Source organism: Idiotropiscis lumnitzeri, chromosome 1 (assembly GCF_059441095.1).
Source record: "Idiotropiscis lumnitzeri isolate Australia: NSW breed Sydney's pygmy pipehorse chromosome 1, RoL_Ilum_1.0, whole genome shotgun sequence".
NCBI lineage: Eukaryota > Metazoa > Chordata > Actinopteri > Syngnathiformes > Syngnathidae > Idiotropiscis > Idiotropiscis lumnitzeri.
Genome location: NC_142391.1, coordinates 9,372,995 through 9,398,315, shown reverse-complemented (window position 1 = coordinate 9,398,315; position 25,321 = coordinate 9,372,995). Strand labels below are relative to the sequence as shown.

General features: G+C 40.0%; 1 protein-coding gene across 5 annotated transcripts; it reads left to right on the top strand.

Annotated features, from left to right (window-relative positions):
- The first annotated feature begins 639 nt into the window (after nucleotides 1-639).
- LOC148343098 (zinc finger protein DPF3-like) lies at nucleotides 640-24,611 on the top strand. Of its 5 annotated transcripts, XM_088315382.1 has the most exons (12): nucleotides 640-724; nucleotides 9,945-10,105; nucleotides 11,347-11,457; nucleotides 15,149-15,273; nucleotides 16,967-17,062; nucleotides 17,157-17,217; nucleotides 17,560-17,601; nucleotides 17,701-17,841; nucleotides 18,768-18,881; nucleotides 20,488-21,263; nucleotides 22,764-22,924; nucleotides 23,629-24,611. In XM_088315382.1, the coding sequence occupies exons 1-10, from the start codon at nucleotides 693-695 to the stop codon at nucleotides 20,655-20,657; spliced, it is 1,053 nt and encodes a 350-aa protein (XP_088171508.1). In that variant the 5' UTR covers nucleotides 640-692; the 3' UTR covers nucleotides 20,658-21,263; nucleotides 22,764-22,924; nucleotides 23,629-24,611. The 5 variants fall into 5 exon arrangements, with proteins under 5 accessions (XP_088171508.1, XP_088171516.1, XP_088171500.1 ...); XM_088315390.1 differs by having other exon boundaries at nucleotides 11,350-11,457; nucleotides 22,764-24,611; XM_088315374.1 differs by having other exon boundaries at nucleotides 22,764-24,611.
- The last annotated feature ends 710 nt before the right edge of the window (nucleotides 24,612-25,321 follow it).

The window sequence follows — 25,321 nt, the reverse complement described above, 5'->3', positions numbered from 1 at the left end:
GGATAGAATAGGAACTACATCATGTCACATAACTGGAGTTCATTCCTATTTAAAAAAAAAAAAAAAAGTGCTATCTGTTGCTTCACATATCTTTTGTGGTGTTTTAAAATCGTGTGTATAGATGAACAATATTTGACAAAGATAAAACGTGTCAAAACATGAAGTGGGACTCGCCTTTGTGTTTCTGATGTGTTTTTTGGGGCGTAGTTTGTGTTGACCACTAACTGCAGTCGTATGTGGGAGGAAAAGACAGTGTTTGCATTCCTTGCTGTACTTTTCTCTCACCGCTGCAGCCTCATATAAAGTGAGGAAAAGCATTCCCTTCAAGCTTATTGATGATGCCAATAAATAATTAATAATTAGTTGAATGAATAATTAAACAGCTTTCGTGTGTCCACATTCTGACGTCGTTACGTGTTCCTGGGATGCCCAAACGAATGTTTCTTTTTATTCACTCAAGTTGTGTCTCTTTGTAGTTGCATATTCTGTTATTCAGTGAGTTGAGTGAAATTACTTAGTGAAGGGAAAACCCTTTAAAATTATTTTGACAGTTTACCACCTCTAAGCCACGCCCCATCTGCACAAACCGCGCGTCTATTGGACGACGAATTCATCCCGAGCTCTGATTGGTCCGTTTCCATAGGTTTCCCTCAGAACTGCAAGACGCCGATATTGCATTACATTGTAGCAAAATGGCGGCTGTCATTCAGAATCCACTAAAAGCGTAAGTAATTTAAACGTTTTGGGTTAAACTGTGATTGATTACTTTGTTACCAACTCGCGTGTTACAGCTAGCCGTTCGTGCATGCTAGCCCTGGTCGCGAGTGTTCGGCTGCTACGGCTGTCTAATTTCATGTTGGTGTACTTCTTGCATGGCAAAGTAGCCTCGTTATAGTTGTTTTATTTCCACAAGATTTCAACGTGTCGCCTGCAAACGTGACATTAGCTTAGCACGAAAGCAGCCTATTCGGAGAAATGTCGCCTTCCTCGGCTGCACATTTTTATTTTGCCAAGCAAAGTGCCGACACGGTGCCTCTCCGTTGCTTTCGAACGAATTCAGAGGCGATTTTTAAAAAAAAAAACTCGCTTGCTTTTTGTGAAGCGACGCGGCGGAATAGCAAGTGACATTCCGAGAGTGCTTTCTACTTTTGCAATTTGTCGACATGTCAACTTTGGCTCGTCGGAGCGCAGACGTGGTCAGGAGCCGGCGAGGGAGGAGGAGGAGGCGGAGGAGGCATTTTGTGTTTGCATGCTCGCTGGCCAAATCGACCAAAGTGCCAGCACAGACACTGAGGGGAAAAAAAACAAGACTGCAAATTTCTGCCACAACATTCTGTGCAATTTTATCCATGTTGATACCTTCAGTGCTACAAAGCTCCACCTTATTTCCTCCTATTATCCTTTGTTCACATGCATTGCTTCACTGGTGCACATACAATTAAAAAAAGCAGGTCAGTTTTTTCTTTTCTTTGACTATGATGATTTGTACACTGAGTCAGTCCATCCTCCTCCTGCTAGTGAAACTAAAGCAGGCGTGCTCCACTGTGCCTTTAAGTGGAGGAGTGCGAGAGATTAGCCTGGTCTGGTCCAGGATCCCGGGCCCATCTGTTAGAGAGATGCTCCAACAGGGAGGAAGTGTTGGGCACAAGCAGGAGAACCATCTGCTCCTACAGAAAGAGGTGCCCCTCTGGCTCCTTCGGTCCTTCCTCAGCCCGGAGCTTGGTGGACCTCACCACACCTCGCCCCGTCACCATTGTTGCTAGTGCATGTTTCCTTTTTGACCAGTGCTTTTCCGTTGTTCTTGTGATTGGATTGAAAAACGAATGCATGCGGCTCACACAACATATGTGATGTGTGTCGTATTTGCCAGTTCGCACATGCAACTGTGGGGGAGACGAGGCAATGACCGTTATTCAACATATAATTTATGGCTCAGTGTGTACAGCCTGTGGCCTGTAATGTCTCAGGCCATGTTCGAGGTATGTCGGGTGCTGTTCCATGGTCATTCTTAGCAGGACAACCCCCACCTGCATGTCCATCGAGTAGAAAATCTCACCTAAATCTGTTTAGTGGCCTGTGCATTTATTACTCGCTGTGGAATGAGCTCTGTTTTGTTGGAAGCCAAACGGCTCAAAGCAGCACTTGATGTTAAGAGCCTAACAAAACCCTATTAATACTTTCAATTTTCACATCACTTGTTCTTTTTTTTCTCGCATTGGATCCTGCTGGTTTCGAAGCACAAAAGTCCTAGTTTGTGTTGTTGTCGCGTGTGAACGTTGGAGTATGTCTGAGGGCCACACTAACAGAGCTATGTGAAAATTGCATGTTAAAAATCCAAAAGCCACCATGTGTTATGAATAGTCATATTTTTTCATTTGTTTTAATTTTTACTGATTAAACTTGTAATATTTAAGAAAGTAAAGTAGTAGTATTTAAAAATAATGTTGCAAGAATACATTTGGGAGTTTTTTTTCTTGCCTTGTCATCTTGTGAAAATAAACAATTTTTATACAAAATGGCAATTGTACAAAGTTTTTCAGGACAAAAGACGTAATAGTTGAATAACAGCATTCAGTATTTTTTGTGAAAGAAAAAACATTTCAGATGAAAATGTAATATTCCAAGATTGTCGTGTTTTCCCCCCTCCCAGAATAAAAAGTCACACTTGTCGGTGAATAAGAATTTGTCACTTGAATCAGCGAATGTCCAAACGCCTATAAAAAGTAAATGAGAAAACAAACTGTTTTATTTTAGAAAGAAATTGTAAAATAAACAAGCAATATATAATAAAATTAATACAAATTGAATTTATTTTAGAAAAAAAAGTTGTAATTTTAACGATCGGATGTTTAATGACATTAGACTGCTCATAACTGCTTATTAGTGTGTTCGTGAGACAAATTTCTCTCTTTGGTAATCACTGTACCATTCTCCGAATGTTTTTCTTTTAAAATGAGTACATTTCTATCCTCATTAACTTTACTCTAGAAAAATAGCAATAATATTTATTGGTGAAATTATTCATTTTCTCACAAATATTTAATATTATTCTTAAAATATTAAAAACTAATATTCCATATCAAGTTAGTAATTTATCCTAAAATGATTTTTCTTCTCGTCATACCTTGGGCCTATAAAGTGAACATAATGAAGTCTTTTAATCTACCATTTTAAGATTCTGCTTTCTGACTTCATTTCACACTATAGTCAGATTTATAATTAGTAACACTTAAACACGCTAATTGGATGTTGCTCCAGAGGACCAGTCTGACCTTTTTTTGTATTAAGAAGAGTCACTTTAGGGAAATGGTTTAAAATTGGGATGGCGAGATGATGCCCTCCCCCGTATGAGGTCTTTGTTGATCGAGGAGGACAATAATCGCTGGAATCAGATTAAGATGGCGCTTTGAATATTAATTGAATAAAGTTAAGCTCGTTCTCGACATTTTTTGGTGCTAGACACGTCGTCTTCTGGCGAGAGTGACATCACACCGGGCAAATCCCGCCCATATAAGTGCTAAAACCCAGTTCAGCTTGCTTCTTCTATGATTTGATATGATTTCATCTGCTTTCATCTTGTGGTGTGTGGACATTATGGTTGTCGGCTTTGTAAATTGTGACATCATCGCCGAGTGACACGGTGGAACACACAAGAACGCAGAGGACAATGCAGCATATCGCACGTTTTTGTTCGCTCTTCTTTGCTTGTTTACTTCAAGAAAAAGAGAAAAATGAAACAATTGAACCAATGAATGTTTGAAGCTGTGTTAGTTTAACATTACAGATGAAAAAAAAAAAATGCCAATTTAAAGATCACTTATTTTGGTGCCTTGTTATTTTTGATGATGAAATATGACACAGTAATCAAAAGAAAGAACGTTGAAGCTGTTCTTTCTTTTGTACTCTTGGTTTGTGGCTGGTGGATTGTATCCCAATGGGGCATGCAATAAGATTCTTACTCATCTGTCTTCCATGGCTGCCGCAGATTTTTTGGGGGGGTGTGTGCAGAACACAGATTGTGGTTTTATTTGGATATCATTCAAATGTTGTGTGTTTGCAACCATACTTGGGTTCCCAATACTGTCCAACGATGGTATCGTTCACACGTTACGGCATTTGTATTGTCATCAATTCAATGGCGTTCAAGCAGGCATTTAACGGTTTCATTGGAGCTGATCTTTTTATTGGAACATTATTGTTTTGCTGAACTACTTTTACGGCGCATATAAATACAGGGAGTCCTTGATATATGACAGTCCCGACATTCAAGGTTATGAACGGTACACCATGAAGTACTTTGCAAAGTGGTGTAAAAATATGTTATTGCATCGTGCCGCATAAAATCTGTCCACAAATCCATGTGGAAAAGAGTCAATAGAAAATGTTTGTCATCGTACAGCACAAGAAGAAACGCTCAGTTATACCGTTGTAGTTACCATTTTTAATTGAAATGTTTAAGTTAAGGATGACTGTTTTCAAACAAATTTCTACCGTTTTTTTGCTGCCAACAAGTCACTTTTTTTTTTTTTTCATAATTTGGCTGGTCCCACGACTGGTACTTAGCTGCAACTTGTTTATATTAAAATTAGAGCTCGGACCGGCATCCAAAATTGCATTTCCCTAAGCGTGTTGACTTTCTGTGCATTACAGCCTCCCTATTTACACCGGTGGTAATGCATCAGAAATATTTGCCAGCTGCCAAATGACAGTATAGAAGTAGTAGTAGCAGTCGTAGTCATGCAATATTGCCCGTGGCCACATTTTTGGGGGGAAGCTGGGAGTTAACTTTGGAGATGAATTAAAAAAAAAAAAAGCGTGAAGCAAAATGAACTTATTTAAGGTAGTTTTATTTTCTCCGTTTAGCAGCCTATAATCTCTGCTCATGTGTGGAGCCAAACTAGCGTCAGTGGCGCCAAGATGGACTAACACGGACAATTGGAAGTTAGTTTTACTTTAAATTTGACTTGTATGATGCTTGTTGGAGGAATTTAAATTACAGCATATTCCCATCACAATTGCAAAATTTAATGGCATTTAAAAAGTATTGGTAATCTGTATATCGGTGAGTATTCAAATATCCATCCATTCATTATCTGAACCGCTTCTCCTCACGAGGGTCGCGGGGGTGCTGGAGCCGATCCCAGCTGTCTTGGGGAAGTCGGCGGGGTACACCCTGGACAGGTTGCCAGCCAATCGCAGAGTATTCAACTACTTGGTCTGAAAAAATGTGATATTGGTGCATCATGTGGGTTAATATTGCGTCTTGTATATAAATTCTGATGACTCCACTGCCGTAGGAACAAAACCCGTCATAAACAGAGGACCACCTGTATATAAGCAAACAAACAATCGAAGTGAGCCCAGTGGGATATATTGTGGTTGTCTAGAATCCTGCACACAGTATGTCAACCATTCACTCAGCTGCAGTTTATCTTGCTCCACCCTCTTGGCAGCTGCTTTGTGGTAATAGTAATATAATGGTGCAAATACGTAGTACGGTGTAGGTCAGTTATTTTGGGAACATTTGCATATTATACCAACGTGTAAGGAGCTATGCTACTTATTGGTTTCATGGCGATTTAGAGTGAGTCAGTTCTGTTGTTCAGTGGCACTGTGGTGTGGTGGTATGTGGTCTAGTTTAATTTAATTAGTTTAATTTTCTAACTGCGTTTCCTGTGATTGGTTGTGTTGGTGCGGTAGCTGCTGCTTCCTGTGAATGAGCTGTGCGCCTTTGCAAACTTTCAAAGCTTAGTAAAACTTGTCCTCTGGGTCATGGCTTGTAGTTGCGTGTCTCGCAGAAGAGTCCCCACGGCAAGCTCGAAATGCAAAGTGACACGCAAAATGAGCGTTGACACATTGTCACATGACGGGCGCAGCCTTGTAATGGCAGCGGACCGCTGACGGGAGCACACTGATAGCGGCGGCGTACGCCGGCTATATGATTAGCTTTTGTTCCATTTCATGCACGCGCTAACTGAATGATGCAAACCGCAGGCGGAGCTGAAAGACTCACTTTACCACACCAAATTGTGACTTAGTTTTAGCACAGTCAGACTCATGGAAGTGGGACGAGAAGAGTTTGGGTTGGACCGAAACATTTCATTTGATGGAAAAATAAAAAGTGATTGCCAATTAGCTTTTTGTGAGTGAGTTAAGTTGAACTAAAACTATATAGCACCGTATCTTAATTTACGTTTGTGTAATGTAGTTCAAAGTGTGTAACATGTCTGCAGCCCAAAATCTTGCTGCTGCTTTGCACTATGACTTGTGCACTTTTGACAAAATGAGCAGCCCAAGAAGGCTTGCAAGGTGGTCACATGCGAGTCTTTCCAATTGTCTCTATGCACGTGCCTGACTTGTTTTCGCAAGTATGTCATTAATTTTCAATTGCTCGTGTTATAAAGAGCTGAAATGGTGATTTTTATGGCTTGGACGTTGCCGCCAGTGAATCTGAAACGATATCAATGATGTTAACAGCACGACTAGTCTATCTTGTTGTTCAGGTTATGGAGGCCGACCGGAATAACTTTTCAATTTTAAAAAGTTGTGTGTTTGCTGACGTTCAAAAGACAAGCGGGGTTATACACATGAGGGTGTCATTCTTATCAGAAGAAAAATTATTGCCTTGAATGCCTTAAATTAGAAACATGCTTCCATGTCACATTCTGGTAGGGAAAAAAAAAGGGCTAAGTTCAGAGCAGTCCGATCAGTCACAATCTGATTGTAAATTTTCCCTGAGGTGAAAAAAATACGTAAAATACACTTTTGGTTAAGTCAATTTTCACTTGACTACATTCTGGAATTCCTAAGTTTGTACACAGCTGTGTTTTGTAGCATCTTGAAATTTAGGTCATAAAATGGGATGGCTCTGACAAATGTTGATTTTTTTTTTTTTTTGCTCGATAAGAATCTTGTCAATCATGTAGAATTAGATCAGTCTACGAGGTTGCTGTTTATGCCGTGAAGCGCTGGAGGTGGCATGCATGTCACTTCTTGACAGCAAACAACAGACAGGAAAGTCACTCAAGCCCACCTGTGCTGCCTTGGCTTGCTCAAGAAAATGAAATTGGAAGAAATGAACAGCTTTTGTAGCAATTCCAGATATAATATAAAAAATGCACGTCAGAGTTTGGATTGCTCGCCAACTCACATTCAGAGCTCGACGTTGATTACATTATCGATGCTCATTTAGGTGTGGTGATGATGGATCTGCTACATTAATTGGTGATGAATGGCTGACACCGTCAGTGTAAATACACATTCTGTGATTAGTAGGGACTCATGGGCTCTTTGCAGTCAGCACTCACTTTATATTAATCATTCCGGGTTCAATTAGTAACCACCTCCTACTTCAGATCAACTTTTATTACATTATAGTCGACTACAAAAATGTGTGGTTCGGAAACCCTTACTCTCTAAAAAAAAACAGCCTTTGCAAATATCTAGTAAAATAGAAGCTCCTGAATGATATTTCACCTTGCGGCTAAGAACTGTTTTCTCTGAGCAGCCTGTACCAACCAAAAGACTTTTAACCTAATATTTGTTGTCTCCACCCGACCAGCACAGTCGTTGAGCCTGATTAGTATCCCATGTTCAACTTGAGTGGTCTCAAGAGCTGCTTCTTTGTGGCATGCCCTTTGAGTGCGCCTTCTAAGCTGAGCCCACTTCAGGGACCATTTACAGCTGGTCTGCGCTTTTGTAAGCTGATATGTCATGTCGCGTTCCATCAGTGATGTGTGCTGATGTCGAGGAATGGCAGTGAAAGGCACAGCCTGGAGCTAGATGTGCATTTGGAGAATTTGTCACATTTAGGGAAGCGCGATTTGAAGGTCCTTCATCGACTGTAAAATTAACAATCTATTATTATTATTTCAAAATATGATTTTAAAGGGATAGGAGAGTCGCAGCGCCCAGTTGCAATTAGGAGCCTAAACATTGTTCCCCTGCTAAATTCCGGTTCTTATAATGATTTTTTTTTTTTAATAATTTTTTTGAAATTAATTTTTTATTTTTTTTTATTTACTATTATTATAAAAAAATTTTTTTACAGTTTTTCAAGAATTTTCATCCATATATTAAATACTTGGAAAACAGTTGCGGACCTTCTCTCTGCCACAGCTCACGCCAAGGTTGCACAAAAGGTGGCGCATTGGCATTCTTGGCCCAACTCTGTCGAACCATCTTCCACAACTTTGTACTGTTTTAAATCATGTTCACCTAAATACTAATTTAATGGTTAAGCCTTTTAATACGCCTGTTGTTGTTGTTCCAGTTTTCTGTTTTTTTTTTCTATTTTATTTGTCTTGCTTCATATTTGCGTCCTTCTGTACATTTTTGTCTATTTGAATCCAGTATCACTTTTGCATGTGTATGCATTTGTGAAGTGATTTGTGACTGCGCGTTTTAACACATGCTATACAAATAAAATATGACTTACACTTAATTAGATAAAATATGTGCAATTTTTTCAATACATTTTATACTTAAATTTCTGTGTGTGTGTGTGTGTGTTCAGATAGACAGGAGTTGAGGTGTTTTTTGTGTTTTCATCCCTCTTTGTATGACAAATATTATTTTATTACAGATGTGTCTGGAACGTATATCATCACTATCTAATTTTTCTACCAGGAACAACTCACATGCATTGACACACTCAGATTGTTATAGAAAATAATTTAGTGGACCCCCGAATGCTCGGTTCGGCACCCACGGATTCGGGTAGTCGCAGATTACCTACCCACTGCGTACCTCACCCTCCTGGATTTTATCAACATGCATTCATAAACCACACTGCTTATTTGAGCTAATAAACAAAGGCATATCGAGAAGTCTGACTGTACTTCCTGAAATAGCATTTGTTTTTGTTTTGCGTCTTGTTATCTTGGAATCTCAATGTACCTGTGACTCTCACTCGTTCCCCATGGCCTCACACACACTGTGGCTTTGTCCGAGCCACAGTGTGGAAGGCTTTGTGCGGACAGCATTCCTGACACGACTGTTCATCTGCTGCACATTGTCTTGTCAGGAGCCAGGGCTGGGGGCGGAGAAAGGGGGTGAGAGCAGGACAAGCCAGCCTCCCTCCTCCCCAGGTCCACTTAAGGATTCCAGACTCGACTCGCAGCCGTCAGCTCATTAGTTTGCCTTCAAAATGGCTGTCTACCTAATGTCGTAATTGAAAACACGTGGAGGAAGCTCATTATGCCGCGGAGATACCATGTTGCAACTAGGACGAACGGTGGCCATGGTTTCCCTCGTCGGTCTCCCCTGGCCGAAAACAGACGATAGAAATCGAACACAGAGTACCGATATACTCGCGCCCCGGCGTTTACCCTCCATTTTTGACATAGTTAAATTAGAACCTGCCCTTGCGCGCGCCACTCGGCCGAGATTAATTAAGTAGGCTAATTACCATAGCAGGCATGTGGCAGAGATTGAGGGTTTGACTGTGAAATATCCTTCGCCATCCCGCTCTGAATATTAACACTGAAACGCTGAGGGACAGCCAAAGTCTCAGCGGTGCTCAGGAAAGTGGAACTAAGTCTGAGAGTCTTAACTGCTCTCGTCACAGGAGACACTTAATATGAGCCAGACGGGAAACGAACCAATAGCACGCATGATAAATGGTCACTTTCGCACGGCAAGGGATGTCTCAACCAATCTGCTATCAGTAGACCAACTAAAATAATTTGTCATTTTCATGCGAGTCATTCGCAATTATTCATTCAGCTTCGTTTGTTTTTTTTTGTTTTTTTTTGCAGAAAACTTAAACTCAGATTTTGGGTTTTTGACGCCACATTATATTCTCTTGCTTTGCTCTTTTTAACTAATGCACATTCTATCTGCTACCGTGACTTTAAAGTAAATAATATGATAATACCTTCAGTAAATATGAAATGCGTTGAATTCTTTTCTTGTGACTAATCTATGGTGCAACCACTTGTCAGGTTGGGTGACCAGTTCTACAAGGACGCCATTGAGCAGTGCCGCAGCTACAATGCCCGCCTGTGCGCCGAACGCAGCGTGCGTCTGCCATTCCTGGATTCGCAAACTGGCGTGGCCCAGAACAACTGCTACATTTGGATGGAACGCCATCACCGCAGCCCAGGTGAACACACACACCCACACACACACGCACACACACTACAGCTTAACATTTACTGATATTACAAGTTTATTTGATGCAATTTCTATTCATAGAATTTATAAAAGCAGAATGGCACTCACTAGAACGCAGTCCTCCACTAAAAATCGTAAACATGTTTGACTTCTTCAAGTGAATAAATCGAGCTTCAGTTAGCAGGTGCGCTTTGCACCAATGCGAGTGGACCGTCTTGGCTAAATTTGAGAAAAAAAAAAGTTTTATTCCCGCTTATATTCAGATCTTTGGCAATTATTGGATGTTGTCGAGTAATCAAATTACTGTAGTTAAGTAGCTTCTACAACTCAAAGTGTATCCCCGCCGACTTGTGTGCTGACACTAACAACATGGCTGCGTACAAATATTGGTGAAATATCTTTAGCAACTCTATACGATCAGCGTGTTAAATTCTTACTATGAAACAAACAATAGGAGCAGAATCGTGGTGGAAGGCAATCTCAGAGTCTATTGCACTGAACATTGCCAAAGACATAGTGGCCATTTTTACAATGCAAAAGCAGCGATTGATCAACATAGAAATGTTACGTAGGGCTGTAACGATAATTCAATATCGATTTGTATTGCAATAGTTGGGTGAGTGATATAAATAGAAAATGGTATTGATAAATTATCAATCCCCCCCCCAAAAAATAAATAAAACCAACGGAGCAGATTTGACCTATCACGGCCCAACTCGTCACAAACAGCCTCCCATTCAGAAAATACAACCTGAGGCTTACGCATGCGCCGCTGAGCTAGCGTGACTCAAAACAAACAAAAAAATGGGTGACGTAAGGTGTACTTGAGGAAACGTTCCATCACATGGGAGCTGCGGAGGAGAAAGGCAGGCTTGCTTAATAGTTAAGCCGATAACAAGCACCCTCCGCGGACGCTCCCTGGACGAAGGCTGGCGTGCGTTGTACATTTTAAAATACTACAATTTGGAACTCAGCCCTTTTTTATTTTCAATCGTAAAAAAAAATAATAATAATAACAATAATTCTATATATATATATATATATATATATATATATATATCTCGATATCGACCGATATGAAATACATGCGTCACGATATAGTTGACTTGTATGATGTGTCTCGTTTGTGGTGGAAACCAGCCTGCCTCCAAAGCGGATTACAGCAGAGCAGGTACTCTACTCTCTGTTGTTAAAGTACTGAAACTTATTTGTTTGTGTGCCATGATTAAGCAGGGGTGGCGGCCGGGCAGATGTACACGTATCCGGCGCGTTGCTGGCGAAAGAAGAGACGGCTGCACACCGCCACTGACCCCAGCCTGGGTATCTTCGGCCTCAAGCTCGGTAAGTTTGTCGCCTGCCGAAAAGCGCCGACGCTCGCTCTCTTTTAGGCGATTTTCAATGATGATATGGAATAATCTCACGATACGTCTTCTGTCGCTCTGCGTCAGGTTGTACTTCAAAAGAGGCTGCTAGTCGTTTTTCCACACAATGAACTGTGGCCATGTTTACCCGGCTGTTGAACTTGTTTTGCGAAGAGAACATCTAATTAGATTTACCGCTGCTGAGAGCGTAGAGCGGGAGCTGGTCCATTGCAGCGCGTACTCAATAATAAATGTTCTGGAATAAAGTTAGGCCTTCTCCTGGATGTCTCTTGAGACGTTACGATGAGCCTTCTCCTTGATATTCTCCCACTATTTACTTGCGCTTGTTTTTCAGCACTTGGAACTCCTTTTATCTCCTTGTGTGTCTCCTTGTAGTTTCTTAGCTCAATTAACTTGTTTGCGCTGTCCCAGACTTGCAAATCTGCCGGGATGTTTGACTAACAAGCATTTAACAGACAAAAAAATTCACTTTGACTAATGATAGAGCCAGTGTTTAATTGTTCTTGTCATTCAAAAGACTGTTTGATTTGAGTTGATATTATTATTGTTAGAACCTGATTGTTTTCTTCATTGATCTTTATGTATAAAATAACAGCACAGTACACATAAGTTGTGGTTGATTACAACCATACGGTTGTCGTCGATGCTGGTTTCCGTATTGATTTTTGCTTATGGCTTTTTATTGATCGTCTTATTGAACGATGGCCGATGGTTGGCAATGTGTGTGTACACATGCGACTTAAAGCCAGAAAAACATGACCCTTTTTTATGTTATCTTGTGTATTGCATGCTTTTTATTCCATACGTTACTCTTTTTTTGTAAATTATTTTTTTATTCATGTACAGCAGAGGTGCCCAAACTTTTTTTTTCCCCTCCCAAGAGCTACAAGCAGCCAACCTCCCGCGGTCGGGTCGACCACTTCAACGTCAACATCGCAAACCCACACACCTTTTCCAGGCTGCAGGAACAAACCGCACAACACTTTGTCTTGTTGTCATACAACCACAAGACATGACAACTCTCTCCGCTGATGCGCGCTCACATACACACGCGTGCTGCTGAGCAGCCATAACTTATCCGAACTTGAACAAAACCGATAAGGAGTGATTTATGCGTTTAAGAAAATAAATAAATAAAATAATCACTGCCTGCCTTCGTGGGAGTCCAGATTCTGGAATGCGAAGGCAATGAGGCACTTTTGTGCTTTTAGTGCGTTAAGACATTTTCATAGGAATATCTTTTTGTTTTAGCTCTCATTTACCATTTTAAAATGCTACTCCAGCTTTTTCTTCGCTACATTGCAACTCAAATCTTTGAATGAGTGTAAGCAAAATATTCTATACATCTTAACGACTCTAGCTGCATGCAACTGCTGACCGCTAACAAGTTCCTGTGAGGCTGGTCATATGCCACTGTAGGTTAAATGTGGACTGAGTCTGATAGGGTGTGTTGGTCGTAGTGTACACTAACACAAAATTTATAATCTTAATAACAGGCCCACACAACCATAGTTTGATTTATTTATTTATTCGCCCCACCCCCTACTCCTTTTGCGGTCAACTTGGGACCAATCCACGCTCTACTAGTCGACCGTGGTCCACTGCCTGAGCACTCCCGGTGTACATTATATGAAGGCGGCAGCAGGCTGCAATATATTAACATGACAAATCATCACTCTTCTCAGGTGCCGCATTACAATCAAGTTATTTCTTTCTTATTTTTTATTTATTTTTTAAATAATTCTAAATTCTGCTGGATTTGCACTGGCCAAATTCATACTTTTGGTTTGTTTGAATCAATTAAATTGTGTCCAGGTAATTGATTTCATGGAAATATGTTGCTGTATTGTCATAGAAGGGTTGTCAAACTGGTCTGATTGTACAAATTCTCATCTGGTGGGAAATGACACAAAGTGGCAAGGGTTCTACCTTTGCACACAATGTGATGCTGGATCGAGTTAGGCTAAACCGCTGTAAACTAAAAGAAAATAATTTCCCTAGTTTGAACCTGAAGTTTCGAATTCAACCATAACTCGTTCACTTGCCGTCAACACGGAGTGCATTTGGAAATCCACTCTGACGCCCCATCACCAATTTGAAAGTAGCGTGTGCCATGCTGCCATTAATTTCCGAAGCCAAGCAGCAACTTGTTTGAACTTGGTCTACTTTGATCTCTGCTATTTTTTTGGTCGCAGTTTTCATAAAATAGATTTTAACCAAAAATGCAACTTATATTCCAACACGACTTGACTTTTGTTTTTCTTCATGAGGCTTTTTTTTTTTTTTTTTTAAACTCTTGTGACTTACACTCCGGAGCAGCTTAATAGTGTTCCTTTACATTGAAAGATCCGATTGATGCTCTGGCCCCATAACCATAACTTGTGCTCTAAAATGCTACTACAAATATGTCAAACCACGTAAGTTTGGCCACATAAACTACAAGCATTTATTAAATGCTTCTCTGGAGCCTGCACAAAAAAAGAGCTTGTCCACTACTCAAGTTCAGCTGAGGTTTGTCCATTCCATGTTTTGTAAGTCAAAAACCGACTTGAGAGATAGCATCTGAACTAGGCCTTTGTTTGGCAAACACGTCTCATTGTTGCCTTTTGTTTTCCCCTGAGACTCCCCCCCCCCCCCCCCCTCCATCACCAACAACTGTGTGCTGTGTCAGGGAGAGCCCAGCAGAGGCGACACACACACACACACACACACACACACACACACGATTTAACTTGTCATTTAGGATGCTGAGCACGTTGTGCATCTGGCCAGAGGTGGATCAGCACAAGGAAGCCGCCAAAGTTGTGCTACGGCTAGCGAGCTTACTGTCGTGCTGATGGTGTGGTAGTGACTTGGGCTGCATGCACAATCAGCTCCGTGCTGCAGGCTGCTGCCGGCTCTATTTTTAGCCCGCCAGATCCCATGGGTGAGTGGCGAGGGAGGGGAGGTGGGCCCCTGTCTCGTCGCGGAGAGTTGAAAGTCAGACACAATGGTGAGGGGCTGCAGTGGAGTTATGTGTCTGTTGCTCACCTATGCAGCCTTGTGTTGCGTGTGCTGCAGGAGGCAAGGTGGATGGTTGGAAGTCTTGACAGAAATATAGCTGAAGTGTGTCCTCTTCTCTCGCATCCATAAAGCTTCTGCAACGCCATGACTGGTGAAGAGACTTTTGAAATGCGATGCACACTGTGGGTCTCGGAGCTTTTTATTCAGTCTCCTCCTGCCTCCTCCTACTCAGCTTGTTTTGTTGGAGGCGAGATCTGCATGATGCGCTCGGGTCCAAGTGATGTATCTCCGGGGTCCCCGAGCCCGCACAATATTGAAATAGTGCAACGTAATTGACGACGCCTTTCCTTCGTCGAAGAAAATGCATAAGATGATCCATGAAAATTGTGGCTGTGACTCATTTATGTTGTAAGAGAAACATACACAATAGCAAACAGAGGCTTGAGCAAATTGCTGCTGTTTTTTTTTTTTTCTTTAAGCGGAGAGTAGCTGAAAGAGAAGATAAGCGGGCACATGCTTATATGAAGGCTCACTTGCAGAGTTCAACGATCCTCAGTGTCGGCACACTGCTTTGTGTAAAAACTGTTGCAGTTTGGATTGTTTTTCACGCGTCGCTGTTTTCTTTTTTGTCGTTTTTTTTTTGGCAGACAATGGCCTCATGTCCAAGGACACATTGCCCACCCAGAGCACAACGCTAGAAGCTCTGCTGAGAGGCGAAGGGCTAGACAAGAGGAACTCCAGGAATGACGAGGAGAGTTTGCTGGAGATCCAGGTGCTTTCATTCACAATAATCTGGTGTACGCTTGTGTCATTTTTTTTTTTTTTTTCCCAGTCGTAATTCAACTTGGAAACAGAAGCTCTCGATGTCACATTTTGCACAAGATACACCGCATTCTGCCAAAGTCAACCCAAGTTAGTGTCGAGCAAAAAATATTTAAGCGAGCGGTGGTGTTAACCGCCAAGGACGAATCCTTGAAATGCTGGTAGGAATTGAGATAAAGGAACTCAAAAAGTCACTGATGCCTGTTTTCGTCTCCACAACAGCACCTCTGCTGTCTTTTGGGAAGTCAGTTTTTCTCTTTTAAAATCAGAAAAATGTCTCCATGAATTTATCAGTCAGTGAAGCAATGACCGAGATTTGCAGTCTCCTGTAGTCAAACCTTGCAATTTTCAAAGGCTCCCCACCAAGATGCAGAACAGCAAAAATCCCCAAATAGTTGACACCCCCAAAAATCTTTCATAATTTCCCATATTAGTACAGTTTAAAACCTCAATGTAATAATGGGAAATAACAGTGATTAGTCTGGAATTCAAGCCTCTTGAGTTTTCATTCTGCTGCAGACGCCTCTGCGTTTGTTTGTTTTTTTAACTTTTGTTTGGATTCCACACACAATTAAAAAGCAAGGGAAACTGCCAAATACAAAATTAAAACACAAACTGTTCCTCAAACTAATATTCACAAAAATTCGAATTTGCTGTAAATAAGCATCTTCCTTATCTCTTTATCATATTTATTTTTCGCTTATTTTGTTGCTCTATTTTTATTTCCACAAGTCTTGGTACTTACTGCGCTAACCCGGGACCTCCAGTATCGTATTTTCTGCCATATCCTGTGAAAATGTGCTTTGGAATAAAAATTCCTTAAATCCTTAAAAATTCAACTTCAAATATAACTAGAAAGAACAACCAGAAAATAAATTAGTAAGGAAATAAAATAAGAATATACTACACAATAGCAATAAAAGAATCATTTCTGTCTGTTCCTGCTGTGTGCGCGGCCCATCTTTGTGGCAATGTGTTGTGCCTCCATAGAGCTTGTTTTTCACAGATTGGAAAGAATATTCTGTGCTTTTGGGTATTTTATTACCCGTGTGTGATCCTGAAGCGTTTGTGTGTGAATATTCCTTATTTGAAGGTGTATCACTCTCGGAAGTTGATGCTAATTTCCTCTTAGCATGTTAATGGGACTTTCGCATTAGTACTGGTGGTGTTTCTAAAACAAAGCATGTCTCTTATTTAAATATACAATGGGTATGATTATTTTTGTTGTTTTTATTTCTACAGTAAACTCCAACTGGGGTGCCGTTAAAGAGTTTAAAGCATGCTCAAGAGTATTATGTAATATGGTGTGATCAGGGTGCTTTTGCAACGTTGGGAAATTGAAAATGTCACGCCATTCGCCATATTAATTTTGTTTTTCTTTAATTAGAATGTTTCTCAGATTGAGAGCAGACAAAGTTGAACTGGAACTGTCGTCTTATGCAAATACAAAAGCATTGATCGTGTAAAGAGAACTAAGCTATGTCGAAATATAACATCCAGGATGTACAGGATTGTACTCCACAACCTGCCACTTTCCAATCTCAAAACAAAATTAAGTATTTAAATACTAATAGAAGCTTAAGCAGACTTAAAGCAAATTGTCTGTTCAAACGGCATCCTCATGTGTATCATTCTCTTATCAGAGAGTTCTGGAGGCAGACGCAGCAGAAGATGCTTTCAATGATGACGACGACTACGAGGTGGACACTCCCAAGAGGAGACACCGGGGCAAAGGAAGGGTAGGTAACTCGATTACAAGGTGACATCTTCAATGCGTGCAGGCTTCTGCTCACATATTCCAGGTTAAATGGGTGGTTTCATGTTTGTCTTTAGGGTCGGGGTTCAGGCCGCAGAAAGGCTGACATGGATGATGACAAGCCATATGTCTGTGACAGTAAGTGGACATTAGAGCTGCATCACATCCTGATCAGTGTAATTTTGATCTTGTTTGTGTGTTACTAAAGCCTCATGCTGTTTAACAATTTAACCAAGATTTGAGATGTTAGAAACCTCACGTATGATGAGGAAACAAGTCGTGTGATCTTACTGCCTTCGTAGTGAGTCGTGTAGTCAAAATAACACTAAACACCTCACATGAGGATGTGTGTTGTAGTACCATGACTGGCCAGTGTGAGGCAGCATAGTGCATCCAGAGTGTGATTGATTCACATTACATTTGTGACTACAGTGCACTAAGGCAGTTTCCCCCCCCCCCCCCCCCACTTTTCTTTTCCAGACAGATACAAACAAAGGAATAATTCCAAATCATCAACCTCAGGTTACTTGACTTTGTTTATCAGTGCTGCGTCTTTGGAATTTAATGTGTGTGTGTCGGCTGAAGAGATTCCATGATTTCTCTTTGTGTTGTCTGTGACAGTCTATGCGAAGCGCTACAGGAGCCGTACGGGACTAAGCTACCACTACACCAATTCCCACCTTGCAGAGGAGGACAGAGCAGGGGAGAGGAGCTCTGTGCCGTCCAGGTCTCCTTCTGTACCGCCCACTGACAGACACAAACGTAAGAGCTGCTAGTGTTGCCTTTCGGTGCAGAAGTGTTGAGTTAGTCTGCTCTGGAAAAAGGTTTTATGTGATCATTTTGATTCCGGTGCTACTTCATATACATGTCCAGCAACCAATATTATTGACTTTCTGCTTAGACACAATTCCAGCAATTCGAATGTCTGTTTTATTTGTTACAGAGTAAACGTCAGTACAACTTTCCATAGTTAAACCAAAAGTATAGGAAGTAATTAGATGAGTGGTTTTCATGTCTGCTTCTCAGTCCCTCGGTTAATATAGTTAATATAGCTAACAAAACCGAACCAAAATAACTAAAGCTAAACTAAAAAAAAATCTGTAAAAAAATAAAAAAAAGGTGCGCATTTAAAAAAATAAATAACTCAAACTATATTTTATGGTCATAAAAGTACCTAAAACTAAGTACTGTATAATTAGTCCATTTCATGCATGAGTTTTATTTTAAATGTATTTATTTCTAAATGAATCCTGTACGGCCATTCAGGAGAAGGAAGGTCGAACAGTCGTCTGGGAATCGAAGTTTACTGTATTACACAATACTTGTTGGCCTTTTTTTTATTTTTGCACATGAAAAATAATCCATATATCAAAACAAAACTAAAACCAATTCTAAAACTAATAACAACCAGGCAAGGCAGCTTTATTTTCTATGACACATTTCGTAAATAATGTAGCTGTGTGATTCAATAGTTAAAAATACAACATTCACAGGTTTTTACACCCCCCCCCCCAAAAGAAAATTATGAAATTTAAAAGCAAAGTAAAAAAAAAAAAAAAGTTGTATGTGTATGTGCCTAGATTTGTGGAAAGGTTGTGGTGATAGAGCGACACTGTATGTCGTGGAGAAATTCTTGCTGAATTTTTATAATTTTTTTTTTTTTTTTTTTTTTTTTACATTTCTCTCAGGTCCAAAGGTGCCGAGCGGGACCAGGATTCCCAACAGATACTGTGAGAAATGTCAGAACGCCAACAAGAAGCTAATGAAATCTGGCTCCCCCTGCACAACCTGCCAATGCACAAGTGAGTTGGTGCTTTTACTAGTCTATTTATTGTCAAGCTGATGACATCACACCAAAACAACCCACTAAATAAACAAACGAAGAAAAAAAATCAGGTAATCCTTTCCATTTAGCTGAAGTCCCACAAGATTTGACATTCTCATATGAACACCAAATTGGACCACATTTGAATGTTGGACTCTAGCGGTGCCACGGGGACATATTACGCAAAATGTACTTTTCTAAGTTTTATATACACATGACTGTTTCTTTGAGTACCTGCCCACCCATAAATATTGTGTCCTGAACACAATTCTTGGTTATGTAAAGCCCTTTGAGACTGTCTGTGATTAAGGGCTATACAAATAAAATTGACTTGACTTGACTATTTGGCTCTAAACACCACCACAACGGCTTTGAAATTAAACAAACAATATGTGCTTTAAGTACAGACTTTCAGCTTTGATTTGAGCGTCTAATACATCCAAATCAGGTGAGCCACGTACAAGTTAGATTACAATAAGTATGGTTTGTGAGTGGAAAGTATGGCTGCCGACGGAGTTGGTTCCATTGAATGTGACCGTTGATAAAAGTATAACAGGATGAATTCTTTAAGCGTTTTGGCTTCTATTAACCTCATTAGTTTGCACTTCACAGTGCAGATGGACAATGATCCGAATCGTACTGTGAAAGCAACTGAAGAGTTTTTTTTTTTTGTTTGTTTGTTTTTTTAAGGCAAAGTGGAATATTATGCAATGGCTGAGTCAAATTACCTCCTCTGAATCCCATTGTGCGTACGGTATATTTCATTTGCTCAAGACAGTTGCAGTGCATCGCCAGGAATGAAATCTAGCATCTGGTGATGTCTTTGTGCTCCAGACTTCAGGCTTTAATTGACTACAAAGGATTTGTAACCAAGTATTAAAAAGTGAAGTTTGATTTCTGAGTGTTCATTCGTCCTACTGCCTATGGTAATTGGTTTAACCTGGGTTGTTAGTGGAATTTATGGAGAGTGCTTTGGTCTATGTGCAATTTATCTCGATCAAATAATCTGTAAGACATTTTCGGATTGCAATCTGTGTCATATTTACGGTTTAAACTGTTCATGCAGGCAGAGCCATTTTTTGGCCTATGTCAATTACGTGTGATTTTCCACTATTTAAAAATAGTGGGTCATGTGTGCCCTTATCATTCATCAAGCTTTGCATGCTGTGATGACTTTTTGAAAATCATAAGGAACACGGGGAATTGTTATGGCTGGGACAAAAAATGTCAACTCAACAACAAAAATTTCTCCACACAAATGTTTTTTATGCCGAGACTCCTTTGGCTGCATGTACATCATCCCCCACAAATCCAATCATTGTAAATGTTCACTCTACTGTATATACGCCATTGTGAAAATTCATCCGATACCTACACTACAGTTGATGGGGTATTCGATTCTGAAAAGATTCAATAGTGACAGCCCTGACTAATTTACATGTTAAGTATCCAGCTTTCAATTGTTCCAAAAGTCCCATGGGAAGTTCTAGAGCTAATAGTTCTGACACAGAAAAGGGGGCGGGGGGGACGCCGCCCCCCATCACCTGAGGATTTATTCTGCTCCTCTTTGTCCCGCGAGCCAGCTGACGGCGGTGAGGAGAAGGAAGACGGCGGCGGTGGCAACGCGGGCGGCGCCGAGGAGCTGTTCGCCACCACGTCGGAGAGCGACGCCTCCACCTTTCACGGCTTCGAGGACGACGAGCTGGAAGAGCCTGCCGCCAACAGCAATGGATTATCCAGCCGACACAGATAGACACTAGATTTTCCATCTACAAAAAAGAAAAAAAAAACAAAAAAACATCTGGATTCATCTCTGGCAAAAATCTGCTGCTTCTTTTTTTTTTCTTTTTTTTTTTTCCCCTCCCTACTTTTTATTTGCAGAAAGCACAACGTGATCGCTTCAGGACAAAAAAAAAATATATATAAGTTGTATTTTATCTTCTGGACATTAATTTATGAAATTTTATTTATAAATATCTATAAATTAAGTCAACTAATGACTTGGAAACTTTTTTTTTTTCTCTCCCCCCCTCTTTGGAACAGAAGGAGCATATTAATGTGTGAACAAACAAACAAACAAACAAAAACAAAAAAACACTGGAGCAATCAAAAATTTGAACAAAGTAACCTTTTTATTAATATTTGAAGGCTGTTTGAATGTCATTTAAGAGCCTTGACTGGATCTTTCTGAAGGATCTTACGATGACCTTGTTGTGCTCCACGACTCTGGATGATACTTTTTTTTTTATTCAAACGTGAAGAAGCCAGTGAACGGACTGCCGCAAGCCAACGGCGCTGTTTGGACATGAAGGAGTCTATTTATTTTCTTGAAAGACACGAGCTGCTTAGTGAATGAAAGGTAAGCAATTGTGATGGGGATGTTTTTTCTATACTTTGCCCACTTCTAAAACATTTTCACAGAGGGATGCAAACAATTCGGTTTCACTTGTCGCACAATTTCCATTGGTTTGGGTGGGTAAAATCAAAATAGAATTGCCGGGTGAAGCTGTGATTTTTATGACAGAACAAGTAGTTACAGTGTACAATGAGTCAGTCATTATTTCAGAAAGGCAACACATAGATTCACTTAGGGTAAAATAAAATTAGCAAAAAAAAAAAAAAAGGCCCAAAAAATTCTTAACTCTCACTTTTGTTCTTTGAAATACCACAAATTCATTTTTGGAATGTTGTGATTTTTTTTCTTGTAATAATACAGCGATTATAACACTATGAATTGCTAGCCCAAAGAATCTTTACTTCTATCTGGGCTTAAGCGGGGGTGAAGTAAAACTTTTTTCCTCATGTTATCGCTTGAAAAAAATATATTTTTAATATCGCTATGAATTGCTTTTCTTTTATGCCTAATCACAGGTTCATTTTCTTAACTTTGACTTCTTAAAATATGACTTAAAAACAACAACTCCCTCCTTATGACTTAATGCCCTTTATATTTTAATAAATGACCATTGCGGTCATCCTTTTTCTTTCAGCTTTTTCCTTACAGCTTTATTCCTGTAAAATGATGACTCTTATATTCTTGACAAATATAGGGCAGCATGGTTACCAAGTTGTTTGTGCATCCACTTCACAATGTTGAGGTTATGGGTTAAATTCTGGGCTCTGGCAGTCCATGGTGTGAGTTTTGTTTATATTATACGATAAGTGGCATAGAAGATGGTTGGATGAAAAATACAATTCCAAGTTTTCAGCGAGAAATACATTTTTCCACTCTTCTGTATACATTTTTTGTCGAGTCTCAGAATTGCGCAGTAACTTTTTTTTTTTGTTTGTTTGTGCTGCACTATGGGGCATGGGAGTGGAAAAAAAACAAAAGAAAGGAATATTGAAATAAAGAAATAAAACTATGAAAATATCACTATTTTCAATGTTATAAGGGATTTTTGTCACATTTAGACCTTCAAGAAAAATGTAATACTTAAAAAAAAAGACAATTTAGACTAATTGACTTGTTTTCCATACCATTTAATTTTACATATATGATTTTCTAAATAAACCATTAATACAGTTAACAGAAGTTTTTTTTTTGTTTGCAAATACATATTAGGAACTTTCTTTTTGTTCCCAGACTGAATCCACGTTTAATATTAAATACTGCTTTGGTGCCACATTGGGACCAAAGAACCATGTTGATGTGAGGGTAGAAGCTTCACTCTGTCAGGCCAATGCTGTATCTAATGGGAAAAAGGGCTTTGCTGCCATCTTGTGGATTCCATAGGCAATTACAGAACGTTTTGGGTGTGGCTCAAGTAATCAGATTTTTTTTTTTTTGCACTATTGTGGCTGTTGACTATTCAAGGAATTTGTGATGTTATCCTAACTTGACTTTCCTGTGTTGTAGGAGCACTCAGCCCAGGAGAAGCAGACGTAGTAAACACGAGGATTTAACGAGCCTTCCTGATTTTGGGCCTAAATGTTCGCTACGGGGAGCAGACGGTCCAACGTGACTTCTGTGACGCTCCCTAGGCAATGGGAAGAGCGAATCTCTTCACTCCAAAACCAGTTGGGTCAAATAGGGACCACCCGCCACTTTGGTCAATTTGACCCAAGTTTTTGGGTTATTTAACTCAAGCATGACCCAAAACTACACAATTTTGGGACTTTTGGGAAAAAAAAGAACCCCATTTCTGGGCTGGTTGCTGCATAGTGAGACTTTTCTCGACTTTAAGGTCAACTTGAGGCAGAGGTGTGGATGTCATTCACTCAAAAAAAAAAAAAAAAAAGTTGGATCAAAAATAACTCAATTTGGGTCAACAAGGGGCCGGCGCAACCTAGATATTGGGATAAATAACAGAAGGCAAGCCAATTTTTGGTTGCTTAATGTGCAAAGGATACCAATTTATTTTTTAAATAAAATAACCCCAATATTCTTTTGGGCTGGGTCAGCTTGCAAGTTAATAATTTATCCCAACATATTCGGTTAAACGTACAGTGTATGCTAGTAAATTTAACTGAGTCTTTTTTTTTTTTTTTTTTTAAACCAAATTTGGATTATTTTTGTTTCAACAATTTGTAGCGTGTGCCTTCGCTGAGCCCTGTCGGACTTGTCGCAAAATGTATACAACCCCAATAATATGGTTCTTTTGTACAAAACAACTTAAAAAATGGTAAATGAACAACCCAAAAAGTTGAGTCAGATTGATCGGATTGGGGTGGGTCCCTTTTTGACTCATAATTGGGTTATTTTTTTATCCAAATGTTTTTAGAGTGTGAGGGGGCAGGGGCAGGAGGACTTTGGGACCAGAGCCAGTTTCGTTGAGAACTACAAGTAAGACTACCGAGAAGGTCTTTGGACTGGCCGGGCCTGGACAAACCCTCAAAACGCCCTCCACCCTCTCTGTCCGCTCGTGCCGTGTGAGCGCGTGCGCACCCGTGTGATCCGATGTGACACTAAGACGTCATTACCCACATCACTGTGCCGGCCTGTCGCTCTGCACTGCAAACCAGTTATGACAGCCATAGCCCCCCCCCCCCCCCTCAACATGATTGGACCAATGAACACCCACCGCGCCCCTTCCCCCAGCCATAGAGTCGGTGCTTAACTCCACCAGTACGAGCTGACCTCTGAACCTTTTCGCTCATCGCTTGACTTGAACCTTCATGCCTCCGCGCTCCGCTTCTGCAAGTTTTTTTTTCGTCGTTTTGTTTTGTTTTCTGGATTTTTGCGGTAGCGGGACACCTCTGGCCGACAATCTACTCAGGCATCTTTCATTAACGCTCCGCTGTTGATTGTTCAGACTCTGTCGTCACAGGCCAGAATCATGTGATTGTATTGAGCTGGTGTGGAGGGACAATAACGCCACACACGGGTCCCGTGATGATTGACCGCGCACTACCAGGAACGCTGCTGAAACATTGCAATAATTCAGTTGATGTGCATGCGTGTGCGTATGTGCCTGGAAAAAGGCCTATTAGTGTGGTCTGTAACAGACATCGAAGGTATCGTTTAGGGATGGGCATCTTGCGTCATTCCTTTGATTGGATCGTTTTAATGGGATGAAGAGTGTCTGTTATTTATTTTAGAATGAACTATGTTCACATTATATGATGGCTTGCATCTTTACTTCCCCCACTTTATTTTTGTAACTACATGCTTCAACCTGTAACATGACTTTCTCTTATAATTCCCTACTTTTGCAACGTTACTTTTTCTCAGGACAAACTAGTCTCAATAAATGTTTTGTTTTGATTTTGATTCAATAACACTATTCATAAAACTGACTTTTTTAAATCAAAATATGAATTCTAAAAAAAAAAAAAAGCTATTTTTATTGACTTTCTTGACAAAACACTTTTTGACAAAATGGAACATCATGATCTGACATGACTGCGTTTTTCCTAACAAATGTGACAATTGTTGTAATACTTTTTTTTTCTCCGCAACATCCAAGAAGGTTGTTTTTACTTTTTTTTTGGCAGAATATTACAACTTTATCCTCTAATATAACAATTTATTTACACATGATCTAGTTGTCAGTCGCTTTGCCTTTAACTCTCCGTCCGCTGTAGTTCATCACAAGAAATGCATTAGAAATTTTACGGCTTCAGTCTCGTCACCTAAATGGCTTTTATCAGGCTGCAGGCTGAATGAAGAGCGCCTCTGCAGGTCCAACCTAGAACTGCACTCAAAGCAACAACACATTTTATTGAGCATCAATTTAATTTTGTCAGCTTTGTTCTTTAAAAAAAATCTGTGACTGATGACTTGTAATATTTAAACTATTCTTGAAGTAGACTTTTTTTTTTAAATAATTTTTAAAAAAAACGGAAAACAATCGTCAGAACCTTGCTTGTAACTTTAAAGCTTCATCCTCAAAGTATTGACATTTTTGTAATCAGACTTTTTAAGTTAAAAAAAAAAGTTACTTGGCCCTTCACAACTTTTTTCTCAAGTAAAAA

Excerpts from the sequence above, each read along its gene's own strand:
- LOC148343098 (XM_088315382.1), top strand. The coding sequence starts at position 693 with ATGGCGGCTGTCATTCAGAATCCACTAAAAGC. Across the intron at positions 11,458-15,148 it reads TATCTTCGGCCTCAAGCTCG|ACAATGGCCTCATGTCCAAG; the intron begins GTAAGTTTGTCG and ends TTTTTTTGGCAG. Across the intron at positions 17,602-17,700 it reads TTCCAAATCATCAACCTCAG|TCTATGCGAAGCGCTACAGG; the intron begins GTTACTTGACTT and ends TGTCTGTGACAG.